The sequence below is a fragment of the Heteronotia binoei genome, chromosome 14 (assembly GCF_032191835.1).
Source record: "Heteronotia binoei isolate CCM8104 ecotype False Entrance Well chromosome 14, APGP_CSIRO_Hbin_v1, whole genome shotgun sequence".
Taxonomy (NCBI): domain Eukaryota; kingdom Metazoa; phylum Chordata; class Lepidosauria; order Squamata; family Gekkonidae; genus Heteronotia; species Heteronotia binoei.
In genome coordinates, this window is record NC_083236.1 from 13,864,578 (window position 1) to 13,883,653 (window position 19,076).

General features: G+C 48.2%; 1 protein-coding gene across 1 annotated transcript in view; it reads left to right on the forward strand.

Annotated features, from left to right (window-relative positions):
• PSD2 (pleckstrin and Sec7 domain containing 2) overlaps positions 1–13,015 on the forward strand; it is a 93,891-nt gene extending 80,876 nt beyond the window's left edge. Inside the window, exons 13-14 of the mRNA XM_060254360.1 lie at positions 4,646–4,789; positions 12,411–13,015. Of these exons, the coding sequence (XP_060110343.1) occupies positions 4,646–4,789; positions 12,411–12,629 (363 nt within the window). The 3' untranslated portion in view covers positions 12,630–13,015. The remainder of the gene's footprint in view (positions 1–4,645; positions 4,790–12,410) is intronic.
• The last annotated feature ends 6,061 nt before the right edge of the window (positions 13,016–19,076 follow it).

Consider the following 19,076-nt stretch of genomic DNA (forward strand, 5'->3'; position numbering starts at 1 on the left):
CTTGGTTTTCTGCCGTGCTAAAGATCTGAGTGAACCTTAATAATACAGCACTAGATATACACGAAAGGCAATTATCATTCCTCCCACTCTTTCATTTTTCTTCGGATCACCCCTTCAACACTACCTGTCTGATATTTATATCTCAGTGTTACACTATTACATTTAACTCAACATGCCCAAAACAGAACTCCTTACTTACCTTCTTAAGCCTTCCTATTTCCATTTATTCTTTGTATGTATTAACAAGATTACAATCCAATCTGTCAGTTTTGGCTTCATCTTTGACCCTTCATTGAGTTCTTCCTACACAGCATTTCTAAATGCTTTCATCTCCATCCCCTCATCTAAAAGTCTGGGTCAGAGTCTGGTCATTTTTAGTGATGGTGCCGGATACTGTGCCTGGGGGGTTCAGAAGGGTAACCTCAAGACTCTTGAGGTTGAGGGTGGGGATAAGGAGGACAGGTGCCTCAGCAGAGTATAATGCCACAGACTCCACCCTCCAAAGCAGCCATTTTCTCCAGGGGAACTGATCTCGCTCATCTGGAGATCAACTGTAATAGTGGGAGGCCTCCAGGTGCCGCCTGGAAACTGGCAACCCTAGAAGCCTGCTACTGTTTTAAGCAGCTATAGCTTTCCTTGATGTTTTGCACAAAAGATGTTATGATTATATGGAATATTTTAGTTTAAAGACAGGAAGATAATGTAAAGAAAATCTAGAACTAACCTTAGCCATAAAACATATAGCTGAAGAAAAAAGCAAGCTCATAGCTCATTGGAAGGTCCCTAGCTCTATCCATGGGATCTTCAGTTGAAGAAGGTTTGAGTTCTTACCTAAGGGAAGCCTAGTTTTACAAGACATTGGCTGCCACCCTAAGGACACTTCCTAGGGTGTATCCACCATTTCCAGAAATAGTACTGCAGGATGCAAGGCAGTTCAGTAATTACATGTTTGTTCAGGTGCTGTCAGTAAGCAATTGCTTCAGGACTGGAAGTGTGTTGTAGTGTTCTGGACAACCCAGTTCTGAAGCTCTGTGGCAGGAATGAAGTGGAAGAGGCTGGCTTTCCACTAGAGTGGAATCCATGAGGCCAGATAGCAAAATGCTGAACATCAAGCACCTGTTGTGGTGGCCAAATGGAGTTCTCGCATTGGCTTAGGGGTGCCTTCCATGCACTCCATAAACCATTGGCCCATCATGGCTCAGTCAGCATCTCTGCCCTCCCATTGGCTGACTCCCCTGCCCTGACCTATTGCAGACCCAGGAGTGTTGAACAAACTGCCAAAACAGACACATCTCCAACACTTATCTCTGTCAACTGGCATCACAAAAGGCATTGTAACTGCCACTGGCAACAGACATCTGCTGCCCCATCAACAACCCACACAGATGGCCTCGCAGCACATGAAGCCTCTGAAGGCCATCAAAATAGCCAGGGAGCCACTGCCCCCACCTTAATGTGACTAGGCAGCAGGGCCTGGCCCCACCTGGAGTGTTTCCTCACAGGCCATGGCTGCCGCCTCTTTCCTGTCACTCCCTCTTTCTGTCCTCCCTTAAGCCTCACCCCAGGACATATGAGGATTGGACCATTGGGGAAGCTGCTAGCCAGAGGATGTTGCTAGGCAACATCGTCACAGATTCTCAGCCTAACCTACCTCACAGGGCTGTTGTGCAGATCAAAAGGGGGAGAGGAGAATGATGTAAGCTGATTTAGTCCCCACTGCAGAGAAAGACTGCACTTTTCCTAGGTAGAGGCTGCAGGGAGGGGGGAGAAGATGGAAAGCTGAAGTCAGATCAATTCCACTACAGAAAATGGCTGCATTGAGGTACATACTCTATGGCAGAGGTGGCCAAACTTGCTTAATGCAAGAGCCACATAGAATAAATGTCAGATGTTTGAGAGCCACAAGACATGAATGCCAGATGTTGGAGAGCCACAAGGGAGAGAGGGAAAGAAGGAAGGAAAGATATGATAGAGAGAGGGGGGATATGGAAAGAAAACAACTTTAATTTTAAATGTGTTCTCCAAGCTGTCAGCTGGCTTGGCTTGGAGAAGTGATTTAAAGAGACTAATGCCTTCTCCAAACCAACTGATGAGGTACATTGAGAGCCACAATATGTGTGAAAGAATCACATGTGGCTCCTGAGCCACAGTTTGGCCACTCCTGCTTTATGGTATACCATAACACAACCATGCCAGACCTGCAGCTACAGTGGAGCCCAGGGTGCCCAGGCCTACCCTTCCAACTGTGTGACCCCTCCATTGGAGGGCCCCCAATCTGTGTCCTTTGCTCACCGGTCCTCTGAACACGTAGTAGCATTGCTGCTGGTCTCTTCAGTTTTCTCTCTCCCCTTTCCTAACACAGTGTGCAGAGCAAAGGGTGGGTGGGGGTTAGCTTGTGGAACTCAAGGCAGCTTACAATACTGAGAGCCCACGGCCATCAAACCGGGTGGCCTCCTGGCCCCTCCAAACAACAAATCCTGCTGTATGCCCCACCAAACATGAAATCCTGGCTATGGCCCTGAACCATGCCAGGCCAAAAAACACAGATCACCCCACACGCTGATGCTAAACACTGCAAGGCTGAATATGACAGGAAAAGGTGGCAACAATGCACTGCAAACAAAAGGAAATGCTGAACTTCAGCGTCTGTGTGACCATCGTCATGCCCAGGGCCGGCATGTGGGTGTAGGGCAGATAGGCAGTTGCCTGGGGCGCCACCTGGTCGCAGAGGTGGGGAGGGAGCAGGTGCCCCCTCCCCATCCCTGCTCGCGCCAACAGAGTTGGCTGGGTAGCGGCCGTCAGCATGCTTCTTCCTCCGTTCTGATATGGAACGGAGGAAGAAGGACGCAGGCAGCCACTTCCCAGCCAGCTGAGTCTCTCTGAAGGGGTGGAGTAGGCTGGGCAAGGGGCGGGCCAAGAGTTCTCTCTTGAATTGCCCCTCTCCCAGCCCCTCTGCCTCTTCAGAGGGACTCAGCTGGCTGGGAAGCGGCCGCCTGCGTCCTTCTTCCTCCGTTCCATATTGGAACGGAGGAAGAAGCATGCAGGCAGCCACTTCCCAACCAGCTCCCTTTGCAGGAGGGGAGGGCTGGGTGAGGGGTGGGCTGAGCATTCTTGCTCGGCCTGCCCCTCGCCCAGCCCCCTCCCTCTCCTCAGAGGGACTCAGCTGGCTGCGAAGCAGCCTCATTCTTCCTCCATTCCAATTCGGAGCAGAAGAAGAAGCGCGCAGGCAGCCGCTTCCCAGCCAACTCCCTTTCAAGGGGGGGGGGGGCTGGGCAAGGAGCAGGCCAAGCAAGAACGCCCAACCCGCCCCCCTCCTTTAGCGGGAGCTGGCCGGGCCAGCAGAGCATGCCAGCGCCTTGACGTCACTTTAGATTCAAGTCCTGGGGGGTGGGGGTTGGGGGCAGGGTCCTGCCTGGGGCAGCAGAACCTTTAGCACCGGCAGTAGCGCAGCGGTCGCCCGCTCCGAGATGGGGCGGCTCGCCACGCTCCTTGGCGCCGTTTCCCCCCCTCCCCCCTAGCTCCACCCCAGTGTCTCCTGGCTCCACCCCAAAGTCTCCTGGCTCCACCCCCAAAGTCCCCAGATATTTCTGAAATTGGACTTGGCAACCCTAGGGGGGTGGTAGTTGGAGGAGGGTGAGGTGGGGTGGGGGTGGGAAGATACCAAGGGTAAGGGAGTGAACGCCTTCACTTGGGTAGGTGGAAAATAGCAAGCATTGGAAGGGGGGTGAGGGTAGTTACCCAGAGCCCCTTTCTAGAGCCTGTTACATTTTTTCTGCACAACAGGTCTTATTCCTAGTGAAATCATAAAATCCCATGGTGGCCTGTGTGTGATTTGTTTGCTGGAAGTGGCCGTTTGTCTAATGCAAGGGCCCCCAACCTTTTTGAACCTGCAGACGCCTTTGGAATTCTAGCACAGGGTGGTGGACGCAACCACATGTAAGGTATCAACGTATCAGGCAGAAGCTCTGCTTAACAGGACGCCTTTTTAAATGAAAATATCTTTTTAAAATGTTTTCTTGCATAGCCATGGCTTACCTTCAGTATGCAATGAAGGTCCTTGGGCTGGGGGGCACTTGTTGCCAAAGCAACTTTTCTAAAGCTCTCAACAGTCAGTCAGATCTTAAATGGCCAATCAGAAACTGCGTTGGGCCAAAGCCCCATCCAGCCCCACCCCACCTCCTGTAACACTTGATGGATGCCATGAAGGGTGTTGGTTGGAGACCCCTGGTCTATTGGATGGGAATCTCCCCCCGGGGCTTATGAAAAGGTTGGTCTGAGGCATGCCTTGTGGTGGAACACCCAGTTCTCCCCATGGCTGCCAATGGAAATCCAGGGCCTCTCTCTCTGCCCATGACTTTTCAGAAGCCCTCCAGGCGCTGTTTCAGGCCTCTCCCACCTAAGAAAAATGGTCATTTCCTGCAAATAAATTGCTCCTTTCTCTCACCTGCATTCAACTGATTTATTGGGTCATAAGAGATGTAATCATTGCTTCATGCAATTATGTAAATACCCGACCAAAATAGCGATAACGGCATTTTCAAAGGCTCCTTTGGCAGCCATTTGTCATATTAGATGCCTTGAGTCTCTCTTTTTCCGAAGGGTGGGATAGAAATGTTTTAAATAAATAATCTCATTCTCTCTCCAGGAGGAACAGCTGCAGTCTCATGAGAATAAAATGAGGCAGATTGCAGATGAGTTAACTGAGCATAAACTACATCCAGTAGTGAAAGGCCTTAAGTCGAAAGAGGCTGAAGAATATTGTTTGAAAGAGCATTACTTAATATTCGAGGTGAGTCTTGTTCCAGGGTCCAGCTGACACATTCTCTGGCAGACGAGCGAATGGGGTAGAGAAGCCTGGCGAGTGTGGCTGCAGCCTGCACAGAGCAGCACTCACAAGATGCAGGGAAGCCTCATTTTCCCAAGGAATGGCTTTTCTAAAAGGCCTTTCCCTTTGGGTTGCCAACAACCAGGCGGTAAGCAAGCGAAAGAGGAAGCCGTGTGAACAAACCAGGAATACAAAAGCTGTTGCCTGCAGCCCAGCGACATTTAAGATGTTCTTCTGTTATGATATTTGGGTTTTTGACCTTCATTTTGTCACGCCCTGTCCACTGTGCTGTGTTGTTTTGCTTTGAACATCCGGCATCTATCGGTTAGGAGGAAAGAGGGTTGCCAGTCCCCAGGTCGGGTGTGGCAACTTCCTGGAATTATAACTGATCTCCAAATGGTAGAAAACACCTCCCCCTCCCCCCCCCAAAAAAAGGCTGCTTTGGAGGATGGACTGTATGGTCACTCTTCTCCTTGGGCTCCACTCCCAAATCTGCAAGAATTTCTCAGCTCCTAGAGGAAGGTTTCCACCCTCCCCAACCAGTTAATGAGTTAATCTCAAGCCCTGCTGCCTCTACCCTGATCCTGTTGAAGTCCTGAATTGCAGATCTGTCTGTCACACATCTTTTCCTTCCTTGGGGTAGGGACGGTGGCTCAGTGGTAGAGCATCTGCTCGGTAAGCAGAAGGTCCCAGGTTCAATCCCTGGCATCTCCAAAAAAGGGTCCAGGCAAAATGGTGTGAAAAACCTCAGCTTGAGAGCCTGGAGAGGAGGGGAGGGATGGTGGCTCAGTAGTAGAGCATCTGCTTGGTAAGCAGAAGGTCCCAGGTTCAATCCCCAGCATCTCCAAAAAAGGGTCCAGGCAAATAGGTGTGAAAAACCTCAGCTTGAGACCCTGGAGAGCCGCTGCCAGTCTGAGAAGGCAATACTGACTTTGATGGACCAAGGGTCTGATTCAGTAGAAGGCAGCTTCATATGTTCATATATATGTTCCTCCCATCCTTCCTTCAAGAGCAGAACAGCGTACCTGCCTTCACGTTTGATGTCTTGAGTTTCTGTAATGTAATGGCAAAGTAATTGGCCCAGAATGATAATCTATCTTCTGTGCCCCTCACATAGCTCCTAAATATTCAATTAATTTCCAAATAAAATTGAAAATTATATAAAGTAAAAAAACAACCACTCTCCCCAGCAGGAACAGAGGGCTGACTCAACACCAAGAAAATGGGAGAGCTCCGATTGTAGTTGTCACCAGTGGTTTTTAATAAATCATGCATCACCCATGTTTGAAGACCTGCTCCAGATCTCAGTGCAATTCTGAGGACACTGTCCTTGGATAAAGCCCCATGGAATAACATGGGGCTTACTTCTGAGTAAACCTGTTTAGGATTGTTTCCCTATGTTTCCTGATATCTTGTCAAAACTCTTTCTGATCAAAGTAATTTTATACTTTCCCTGAGACCAGAATCCCGTTTAATTTTATGCATTCGTTATAGCAATTGTAAAGTCAAGGCAAAAGGCGGATCCTACCAGTCATAAAAGCAACTTATTGCCAAGTTGATTCACAGCAGCAATTAACTCTAAAGACTTTTAACGTAACTTAATATAATGTCAGTTAGCATGGCATAACTTAGAAAAGAGCAAGAGTCCCAGAGCACCTTAAAGACTGACAAAATGTGTGGCAGGGGATTTTGCTTTCACGAGTCACATTGATCTATGGCATAGTATAGCATAGCATAACAACACAACATAACAACATTCTGTTTTAAATTAATCAGGAATTTTTAAAAACTGAATTTCAGGCTATTCACTGCAGGACTGAACTGAGTTCAGTGCATCTCTCTAACTTTGGGTGATTCATGGTACAGTCGTCTTCCAGACAGGCTTATTGCTGCAATTTGATTTCAGAAATGAGTTCAGAGCTTTCTGACAACTTCTTTTCATATTTGTTGCTGTCCTGAGTTTTCCCGGTCATTTCCCCAAAGTTTCTCAGACTTCCTTTGCACTGATATTTCTCTTTGATAAGCATTAGAGGTATGCTCCCCCCTCCCTTTCTGTAAAGTATGTTCTGTTTCATCAATTGCTGCCCACCCACTCCCATGTCATTTTGCACAGCTGCCTAAGGCAGAGGAAATTTTTAAAATTTAAAGTTGACCAGGAGTGAGTAAACTCCAGCAGGGAGGCACCCAGCCAAAGAAGCAGGAAGTTTGCTAGAGCAGTGTTTCCCAGCCTGTGGGGTGAGGCCCAAATGTCATCTTGCCGGCAACGTTGTATACTGGCCACTCCGGACGTTTCTGGGGAAACTCTATGGTTTTCCTGGACACTCTAGCAATTTGTGAGGAAAACTCTATGATACCATAAAGTTTTCCTCACAAATTGCTAGAGTGTCCGGGAAAATCATAGAGTTTTCTGGAAGCCCAGAGCTGCTGGCACGCAACATCGCCAGTGCAATGACATCACCTCTGAGTGATGTTATCACGCCGTGTATGTGTTGTGCGTGCAAAAAAAGCCCCCCGCCAGAGGCCACGGGGGACTTGGCAACGCTAAAAATTCCCTACCCCTCGGGTCGTGTTGCCTACTGCCACTTTGAGCGCAGACAAGATTTTTTTTTTAATGCAGCCTTCTGTATCAGAAGTTACCGGAAGTGACAAAGGGAAAATCCATAATTTTACCATAAAGTTTCTGATGCTCTCTAGATCCAGGGGCATATCTAGGACTTCTGAAGGAGAGCCAGTTTGGTGTAGTGGTTAAGTGTGTGGTAGGCTTCCCAACCCTCCCGCCCTGGCGGGGGACCCCAGGATTTCCACCCTCTTCCTTCGCTCCCCAAAAAAATGAAAGCGGGAGGAGAGGGGGGAAACAGCGAGCCGCCCGATCCTGGAGCAGGCGAGGCCGCCGCACCACTGCCGCCCCCTCCCCGCCCACCGCAGTTGCTCCTCCGAGATGGGCCCAGGCTGAGCCCATCTCGGAGGAGCAGACAAGAGGCGGCAGCAGCGCAGGGGAGGGCGAGGCAGGCCAGGAGCATGGCGAGTCGCGAATCCGGGCCCTTCTAGGACCCGGACTTGCGGCTCGCCACGCCCCTGGCCCGCCTCCACCCCCCCTCCACTTCCATCCCAGAGGCCAAGCGGGCGAGGCCGCCGCGCCGCTGCCGCCTCTTCTCCGCTCGCCGTGGCTGCTCCTCCGAGATGGGCTCAGGCTGAGCCCATCTCAGAGGAGCAGCCACGGCGAGCGGAGAAGAGGCGGCAGCAGCGGGGCGGCTCACCGCGCTCCCCGGCGCCGTTTCCCCCCTAGCTCCACCCCAGTGTCTCCTGGCTCCACCCCCAAAGTCCCCAGATATTTCTGGGGTTGGCAACCCTAGTGTGTGGACTCTTATCTGGGAGAACCGGGTTTGATTCCCACTCCTCCACTTGCACCTGCTAGCATGGCCTTGGGTCAGCCATAGCTCTGGCAGAGGTTGTCCTTGAAAGGGCAGCTGCTGTGAGAGCCCTCTCCAGCCCCACCCACCTCACAGGGTGTCTGTTGTGGGGGAGGAAGGGAAAGGAGATTGTGAGCCGCTCTGAGACTCTTCGGAGTGGAGGGCGGGATATAAATCCAATATCTTCATCTACCTCACAGGGTGTCTGTTGTGGGTGAGGAAGGGAAAGGAGATTGTGAGCCGCTCTGAGACTCTTCGGAGTGGAGGGCGGGATATAAATCCAATATCACCATCATCTTCTTGAAGTGCAGGGGCTTTTTAAAAATTCAGGGGGCATCTAAATTTTTTAAAAGCCCCTTCCCACCTAAAAATTCTATCCCACCCCCATTTTTTCTCCTGGCCGCGGCCTCCACCGTGGCTTGAGAGCCACCCATGTTGCTGGCTTCCCTGCACCATTTAAAGGGCCCACCGACCAACTGGTCAGTGGGGTCTTTAAATCATGCAGGGAGGCTGGTGGCCGCTTTTGCCAGCCCTCCAGTGTGATTTGAACCGCTGACACGTGTGGTCTTCAAGCCATGGTGGAGGTGCAGAGGGAAGGCTATAGCCTTCGCTCTCCACTGCAGCCAAGGCTTGAGGGCTCCCCCACCCCCAGTGGCGATCCAAATTGCATGGGAGGCAGGCCTCCCCGTGTGATTTATAGGCTGGTCATTGAGACCTTTAAATCGTAAAGGGAGGCCTCTTTGGAGCAATTTGGATCACAGGCATGGAGGAGGCTGCAGCAGACGCTGTGGTGGTGGTGGAGAGTGAAGGCCACCGGTTGGGTGCCTCAATGTCAGGGGCCCCACCCAGAAGTCAGGGCACCCCACCCACAAGCTATGGGCCTGCCTAGGGCTATTTCTTGTCACTTATGGAAAGAACTTCTGGAAAGTACATGAAGTTGCATTTTTTTAAAAAAAATCTCTCATGACACTGTGAAGTAGTAGAAGAAGAAGAAGATATTGGATTTATATCCCGCCCTCCACTCCGAAGAGTCTCAGAGCGGCTCACAATCTCCTTTCCCTTCCTCCCCCACAACAGACACCCTGTGAGGTAGATGAAGATATTGGATTTATATCCCGCCCTCCACTCCGAAGAGTCTCAGAGTGGCTCACAATCTCCTTTATCTCCCTCCCACACAACAGACACCCTGTGAGGTGGGTGGGGCTGGAGAGGGCTCTCACGGCAGCTGCCCTTTCAAGGACAACCTCTGCCAGAGCTATGGCCAACCCAAAGCCATTCCAGCAGGTGCCAGTGGAGGAGTGGGGAATCAAACCCGGTTCTCCCAGATAAGAGTCCACGCACTTAACCACTACACCAAACTGGCTCTCCCACTGTGCTCCCACCAACCCTCTCTCCCAGGCACTGCCTGCCGATTTTACCTCTAATTGTTTATGGGTTAATAAATAAGGTAAGCATAGTATGCAGTCCAAATCATTTGTGAAAAAAAAAACATTTTAAAAGAGCTTTGTTATGTTTGAGATCAACCACTATGACCTATGACTCTTGCTCAGGAAAATGTCTCCTTATACATTACATTTTTAGATGCACACCTAAGATTGTGTGTGTGCGTGTGTGTGTGTGTGTGTTAGGGTCACCAGGCCATAACCCACCACAACCTCAAGAGTAGATGAGGCAGGGACTGACTTGCTGGCATAATTCCGGTGTGCTGATATTAATTCTGGTAAAATCTGGAAATGAAATCATGGAGTGTGCTAGGATTTATAAAAAAGACTGTGTTTTGTTTTGTTTTTACTATAGGAGAGGGATGGCCAAACTTGCTTAAGGTTAGAGCCACGTAGAATAGACACCAGATGTTTGAGAGCCATAAGACATAAACATCAGATGTTTGAGAGCCGCATGGAAGAAAGGAAGGAAGGAAAATAAATGAAGGAGGGAGGGAGTGGTAGAAAGAAAGGAACTTTAACTTTGAATGAATTCTCCAAGCCATCAATCCCCCCTCTTCTCCTTCCAATGCTTCAGCCCCCTGGTACAGATGGGGGTTCCCCTGCTTTTGTAGGCTTCTCCCCACCACCAGCCAGCTGGTTGGTGGGAGGAAACCCCACCTGCAAATACCCCAAAATGAGGTACAATGACATCACCCGGAAGTGATGTCATTGCACCGCTGATATCACACAGCAGCATACTAGTTTTTATGCAAAACTCTATGGTAAAATCAGGCTCAAACCATAGAGTTTTGTCCCAAAACTGGAGTGCTGTTGCATGGCATTGGTGGCGCAACAATGTCACTTCCTGGGGACTTCATTGCACTGCCTGCTCAAAGCACGTACAGCTGGAGCTCCCCTTGATCCCTCTGCCAGCAGAAAGGTAAATCCTGGCAACCCTACACAGGCAACATGACAGACTGCTGGAAGGTCTCCTGCTGTAGCTCTGTATGTTACAAATAGGTGTCAGAAAACTCACAAATCATACAGGAAAAGTTGTCAGGGAGCCAGAATTTGATGCCGCTCCTCTCCTGGTGTCTGGGATATGTCGGATTAAAATTTATTGCTGTGTAATGTGTGTAATCATGTCCCAAAAAATCATGTTTCTGTGGGAAGGCATTCAAGACAGAGTGCTCTGAAATAAAGCAACTGGGAATGTCCCACTAAAAACGGTGAACAAAAGAAAATGCAGAGCAATTGATTAGAATATGGAATTCTTTGCCAGAGAATGTAGTGATGACCAGAAGCATAGAGAGCTTTAAAAGGGCATTAGATAGATTTATGGAGGATAGGTCTATTAGTGGTTACGGCCCGTAGCGACTAAAGGGAATCTTCATGTTCAGAGGCTGTCGACTTCTGAATCCTGGAGCCAAGAGGCACCCTCAGGGGAAGGCCTCGGCCTCTCTGCCCTGTTGTTGGCCCTCCAGAGGAACTGGCTGGCTGCTCTATGAGACTGGATTAGATGGACCAGTGGTCTGATCCAGCAGGGCTCTTCTTATGTTCTTAATTTTATAACAGCACACTGAGGGGGAAAGTGCACATGTTCAACCCTAATGTCGATGCATTAAATCTTGCTTTAGAGAATAGGGTTCGATATTTAGGCACCACCAGAAGCTTCCAATAGGCAGGGAGGGTCTTTCAGGCTGAGAGACCTAAATAATACAGGGAGCATACCCTCTGTGTTGTATGACAAGTACTCCATTGGTTGCAACTCTAGTTTTGGGCTCACACTTCCTCTATGACTATGGAAAGGGCAGCTAATGAGATGAGTCCAGTATATGAATACAGTAAGTGAATAGGTGAATATGCCTATGAATAGAAACAATATTTATGTGGAGCATTTGAGGCAGGGGATTGCATGTTGTGCCCCACAGCAAAAACATGCTCATGCTGCTAACTTTCAGTCTCCATCCTTCCGGGTCCCATTCAAAGCGGGAGCACATACGGCCGGGGCTGTGCAAACTGCACTGGCTGCCAGTTATATGCCGGATTCGTTACAAAGTGCTGGTTATTACCTTTAAAGCCCTATATGGCCGAGGACCTGCCTACCTTAGGGACCGTCTCTCCCCGTATGAATCCCAGAGAGCACTGAGGTCAGCAGGGAAGAACCTGCTGACTATCCCTGGGCCAAAAGAGGTAAAGCTCCAGAGTACCTGTACTCGGGCTTTCTCTGTTATGGCTCCACAGCTGTGGAATCAGCTTCCAGAAGAAATACGGGCCCTGCGGGACTTTGAACAATTCCGCAGGGCCTGCAAGACCACCTTGTTCCGAATGGCCTTCACCAGCTGAAACTGCTAAACTGCTAAGCAATCTTGCCAGCGATCATAGCGCCAAATACATTAATGTCTTTTTAGAATTTTAATAGATTTTAATCAATTGTAGTTAAAATGTTATTTATTGTTGTTATTATTGTACAATGTATGCATTAAGTTCTTGTTAGCCGTCCTGAGCCGCTTTGGCGGGGAGGGCGGGATACAAATAAAAAGTGACTGACTGACTGATAGCTGCAACTGAGAAGCGGCTGCTGTCAGATGTCCGTGAGCCCAGATGATCTGACGGCTTAGCTTTTCCTTGAACAAGCTCCTTCATCCCTTGTGAAGGCATGAAGGGTTCTATCCCTTGTTTGCCTCTTTCCGTTGCTATGACCATTCCTGATGCTCGGATGCTTCCTTCTTTTTTCGACCCCCTCTGCAGAAAAGCCGCTATGAGACCTACATCAACCTCCTGTGCATGAAGATTAAGGCTGGGACAGATGACCTGGAAAAAATTGAAGCCAGTGTCTTCACAATGGAAACGGATGACATTTCCTTGAGGAAGACATATTCCAGCCCATCCATAAGCCAAGGACAGTTGCCTGTAATAAGCAAAGCAGAGAAGGATGTTATGGAGCAAAGCACTTCTGGCCACCAATAAGTGCAGGTAGCCAAAAAGGTAGCCAAAAAGGATACCTGGTCCTCCTCAACCTACAACATACGAGCACAATTATTTCTGAGATGTACCCAATGTACATGGCTCAAATACATGTACGGCGGAAAGAATGCCAAGAAGCTTCAGTTTACACTCATTCTCTCCTGGTGCTTCAGTGTTTCAGGATCACACTGTCCACATCGGTTATCACTGTAGCCATTTCCTTGACTGATGTTGGCCTAAGAGGGTGCGCAATAAAAGGCCCCGCCCCACTCAGAAACGCTGAGCGGCTCTTTCGGCTGGTGCTCTCCCTTGGGCCTCTCTGGGTGTTCCTTTGAGCCACTGCTGCAGTGCCTGGAGACACGACCGACACTGTTCTTTCATTCCCAAGCACTACCAGTGAGATTGCAGCACCTTATGCTGTCTCGGACCAGAAATAGCAGGACGGCAAATGTACAGGAATTTCTCCGCAGCGCAATGATAACAGGGTCTGGACACTTTCTAAGTTTGTAATGTTGACTCCGGTGGCTACAGTCCCACAAACTACATGATGTGGCGTCGCAATAACTGCATTACCAGCCCAAACATATATACATTTTTTGAAATGTAGTGCCAAACAACACTACCTTGCAGAGGTGAGAGACTGGCAGGAAGAAATCAACTTCAACATACAGGGATCTTAGCAGTGCTAAGCAATGGCTTGTTTTTTTGTTAATGTAATTGCTTAACCCTTTCTGCCTGTTTTGTAACAAGAGAATCCCATTTCGCTTCGGCTGCAACCCAGGCGCTCCTGTTGCTATGCGCTCCCGTGCCATAAATAGCTAATTCTCTGCTGTCTCTTGTACCCGTTCCTTCTGCTTCAGCTTCCTGGGCATCCAAGCAATTGCAAGCTTTGTTACATATGTCGGGGAGGGTGGGGAATCGAGCTGCTGGTCACAGATAGATGTACATAACTCCATTTCGCAGTCTGCGTAAATAGGCTTGCTTAATAGGACGTCGTGCTTCTCTCCCTTTCTTCCTGCAATCGAAGTGCTCCCCACTGCATTTTCAAGGCCTCCAGCACTTTATTTACAAAATTCTTCATCTTCATCTTCTTTTCTAGTCATGTTCACAGTTCACCAAGTTCCAGTTTTAAAGGATCTTGTTGCTGCTAATTACAGTAATTTACAGGTTATATTTTTGCAGCTTTTTAAGAAAAAAAAAGGATAATAAAGAGATTTGTTTGGATTCTCACGGCTTTTAAAAAAATTTATAAATGATTGCGTTTCCATAACGTTTCTTAACACCGAGAAGCCACCGCCCTGTTTTGCCACTCCCTTTTTAAAATATCTTTAGGGTTTTTTTGTATAGTTTGATAGTTTTATTTGAAAGGATGCACTAAGAATCATGTACAAATTAATAAAGATGAACCTGTTAATAAAGAGAATTAATTCAGCGCTGTCTACTGCTCTGGTTAGTATTTGGATGGGAGACGCGGAGGCACCTCTGGACTTCTTTTGCCTTGAAAATCCCATGGGCAGGGCTTTGTTTGTAGCAGGAACTCCTTTGCATATTAGGCCACACACCCCTGATGTAGCCAGTCCTCCAAGAGCTTACAAGGTCTTAGACAGGGCCTACTGTAAGCTCTTGGAGGACTGGCTACATCGGGGGGGGGGGGGTGGCCTAATATGCAAAGGAGTTCCTGCTACAAAAAAAGCCCTGTCTGCAGGGTTGCCAGAAGTCAATTGTGAAAAAAAACCACCCATCCCCACTCAGGCTCAGCAGGGGTCACCTTTCTGTCCAAACTGCCTGCAAAGGAGCAGCTGTAGCTGAATGGTAGATAGGGTTGCCAATCCCCAGGTGGGGGCAGGGGATCCCCCGGTTCGGAGGCCCTCCCCCCGCTTCAGGGTCGTCAGAAAGCGGGGGGAGGGGAGGGAAATGTCTGCTGGGAACTCTATTATTCCCTATGGAGATTTATTCCCCTAGAAAATCATGGAGAATTGATCTGCGGGTATCTGGGGCTCTGGGGGGGCTGTTTTTTGGGGTAGAGGCACCAAATTTTCAGTATAGCATCTAGTGCCTCTCCCCAAAATACCTCCTAAGTTTCAAAAAGATTGGACCAGGGGGTCCAATTCTATGAGCCCCAAAAGAAGGTGCCCCTATCCTTCATTATTTCCTATGGAAGGAAGGCATTGAAAAGGTGTGCCGTCCTTTTAAATGTGATGGCCAGAACTCCCTTTGGAGTTCAATTATGCTTGTCACAGCCTTGATCTTGGCTCCACCCCAATGTCTCCTGGCTCCACCCCCAAAGTCCCCAGATATTTCTTGAATTGGACTTGGCAACTCTAATGGTAGAGCTTCTCGTCCCAGATTCAAACACTGCTATCTCCAGTTAAAAGATCTGCAGTGGGTCTTGAGATCTCAGCTTGAGACCCTGGAGAGCCACTGCCAGTCGGAGTGGACCACACTGACCTTGAGGGACCGAGGGTCTGACTCAGTAGAAGGCAGTTCCAAGTGTTCAAGGAGATCTTCGCTGCTGACTAGGACAATCTGGCCCTTCAGTTTATAGGGACAGTTGCTTGTGGGCTGATGTCATGAAAGGTCACTGGCAGCCAAGCCATGATTCAGCAACATGTGACTCCAATCTGGCCAGCCAAAAACAGACATTGGCTCACCTGTTGGCTTCTTTCAGGCTTCCACCAGCCAGGTCCAAGCCAACTTGCTACAGTCAAACAGGAAGAGGAAGCGACAGCTAAGATTCACTCCTTATTGCCATTGTGGTTGCTCCCATTCTCTGCTCTTCAGTCTCTAATCAGAGGCCTACTACTCTGATACTCCCCCCCTCAACCACCCGGGCTCTTTTTAACTTCCCAGTCCAGGCTGGGGTTGATGGTGGCCCCTCTTGTCTGAGCTTCAGTTCCCTTTCTTCAGAGGGCACCCAGACCATTAGGGTTTGTAGAGTCTTTCGGGATCAAGTGCCGTGTTCTACTGGAGAAAGTTTTCCTTCCAGACGTTTCGTTCTCAGCTGCGGAGAACATCCTCAGTGGCATTGCAGCCGGAGCAGGCGCTCAGACCTTCTTGGCTGCTGTGCATTGAGTGGGGCCAGGGCTGCTGGAGAGCTGCTATTTCTAGGCTGGAGGGGGTGTGATGAAAGCCTAGAAATAGCAGCTCTCCAGCAGCCCTGGCCCCACTCAATACACAGCAGCCAAGAAGGTCTGAGCGCCTGCTCCGGCTGCAACGCCACTGAGGATGTTCTCCGCAGCTGAGAACGAAACGTCTGGAAGGAAAACTTTCTCCAGTAGAACATGGCACTTGATCCCGAAAGACTCTACAAACCCTAATGATGTTACCAGCTGTGAAAACCTGAAATCTTTGATGGCACCCAGACCCTCTGGGACGGAAGAAGCATCTTAGTAAATGTGCATTGTGCCATGTTTTATCTTAGGCAAACCACGCTGGTCTGCGTTAGTGGAGTTTTCCATGCTAAATAACCTTATGGGTACTTGGGTGAAGCTTCAGAGGGGCAAGATATTGGTAATTTAGCCTGCAGAACAGGTAACTGCACTTCTGGAGGGAGGCTACCTAAATCTCCATTTAGAAGACCTTCATTGTATGTCACTTTGCTGATGCAATGGCAGCTGGGAAGAAAACTTACATTGCTTCTGTCAGTCCCAAGCACAGGGAACAAAGTAAAGGGGGGGAGGGCGCGGGATGAACAACATGAAGACAGTCTCTGACAAAGCCACCCTTTCTATGTCAGTGTATCTGCAGCCCTGCTATTGTTTTGGGCACAGTTGTCAAGAACACAAATTCCTGAAAGTAACCTAAGAGTCAGTTTTGGCACATCAGGTTAGGCCCTTCCAAATAATGTCTGTGTAGCCTTGGTAGCCTTCTAACAAGCACCAGCGCTCTGCTAAGCATCAGGTTGGTCACCGAACCATCTTGGACCTCCAACATCAGCAACATACCATCCATGTCAAATGAGAGAAGCTCTGGATACTGTTTGCACAATCTGTTCTCTGCCTCCAGCACCCAGTCCTTGGTTGCTGCTTGCTGAGCTTTGAGGCTGTAGCAGCCAAGGTGACACAGCCAGCCATATGTCTGCAATGCTACAATGATCTGTAACTATCAATTCCAAGTTCCAGGTGCTGCCCGTTTGCTGCCAGTTTTGGCTAAAGGTAGGTAATGCAAAAACCTACCTCTGACCACAGAGTCACTGGTGGCTCAGTGAATTTACCCCCCATGAAATTGAGCCCACAAATGTACATTTTACCTTCTATAGCCTCCCCCCCCCCTTTTTTTTTTAAAGTTCCCTCTTCGAAAAGCAAAATTTAAGCGCTTGGAGCTTTAGAGGTGACTTTCCATTGATACGAATGCCAAATCTAATAGCGTTGTAGCTACTACTCCCAATTGGTGCAGCAACATCTACATCTGGCACCAGGTTTTGAGCCCTGTTCAGAACCATGTTAGCATGGCAGCCTCCATGGTTGGGAACTCTCTGACCAATAGTTTTGATGCACAGATCCAGAAACCTTTTATCAATGGTATGGCACAGGTGCACATCTGGCAAATCAATGTGAGGGTAGTTGAAGTCACTCGTTACGACAACATTTGCAGCTTTCACAACCTCTAGGGATGCTAGGAATTTTGCTGCAAACATGTTTGACATATGAATTTACTGTTTTCAAAGGTGTTGAAGAGATGCGAGCCAACCGTCTGATATGTTTGGTTTATACTGAATAACTGCAAACACCTGCCAAGCAGGTTTGTATTGGATTTTTGGAAAACTGCTTGTGTGTCAAGATGCTGCTGATTCAGCAGCAATTAAGGTGTTCAAAGCCAAAACGATAGCCCAAATTCTCTATGGTATCCCTATATGGATCTCAGCATTTACCAGGAAAGCGGAGGGCATTCAAGCCTCATTCTTTAGACAAATTCTTGGTATGCCAAAATGTGTGTCCTACTTTGCTCTCTGCTCTGAAGTGGGTCAGTCTTTGGTGGAGACAAAAGCCTGGATTGCAGTGTTTAAATTCTGGCTCAAAATTCACTTTAGAACAGATCCCAACAGCCTTTTTGATTGTATGAAAAGAGACCCATATATTTCATCCTGGACAGCAGTGCTTATGTCCAAACTTAGTCAGTTGGGGATAGAAGTTGATGATTTTTTTTACTTCTGATGAGTCATATATCTTCAGATGTAGATGTATTAAAATGAGACTGTGGGAGTTGGAGGAAACGAAACTACAGCCAACAGACCCTTATATTTGCTCCCCAGCTTCCTTAGGTCTTTATGCTTTCTGCAGTAAAATGCTCCATTATCTATCCGACTTAACCATTCCAAGTCATCGCAGGGCATTTATGTTGGCTAGACTACATGTGTTTCCCTCCAAAGTTTTACAAGGGAGATATCATCGAGTCCCTTTAGGCGACAGACTCTGTTCCTGTGGAGCGAATATTCCCGACTCAATTCAGCATATATTGCTTGATCGTTCCTTTTATCATAATCTCCGTAAAGATTTATTTTGCAAGCTTTCTTTCTCCCCAGATTTGTCTGTTCTGCCACCCTGTTATTATTTATTGAATGATGCTGAGGGGGAGGTTAGCAAGGCTGTGGCAAAAATTTTGGCTGACATCCTTAAATTTAAATCTGACCATGTATGAATGCATCTGTAAGCTCGGTTTCATTTTGATTTTATCTCCAATGTTTAAATTTTTATATTGTGTATTTTTATTTGCAACTGTTATGCCATTAAAGGTTTGGTATGGGATGGTACTGGCTGTTATCATTGCTAGGGACTACACAGCCAGACACTGAAAGAAAGGCCTTTATTGAAACACAGCATTTAGTTCTCATGCACACATGCACACGCACACACACACACATACAAAAATTCTCATTGTTTTAATTGTTTATTTAAACAATTGCCTGATTGAAGGAGAAGTCCGGAGGGAGAGCAGAACTCAATCAGGTTGTGTGAGAACACGCATGTGCAAAAACCTGATTGTGCTACACTGCGTAGGTAAGAAGAAATACAGCAAAGCAACCCACCAAACAGCTGCAAAACAGTTGAACCAGCCACCCAAAAAATGACTTCCCTTTCACAACCATCAAAGAAGATGTGAGCCAAAGTGGCAGGAGTTTGAGTCTCCCTAATCACCTCCCTTCTCTGTCTTGAGATCACTGTAACAATTTGGTCATCTTTTCTGTAGGACCTGGTGTCTCCACCATAGCAATCCCATGGGGGAATTTCTGGATTTGTTTTCTGGATTCTGGATTCTGTTTTCTGGATTATGTGACATAAACAAGCCTAAAACCATCCAGAACAGTATTGTTGTGAGAGGATTGCCCTGAATCCCTCAATAATATATCCAGCACAATGGCTGGAGGGGAAATGAGCAGAAGGCATGTACTTAACCCTGGAAAGAGCCATTTTGCCTTCTCTACACAGCGCCTGAACTGGATGCTCCAAAGCC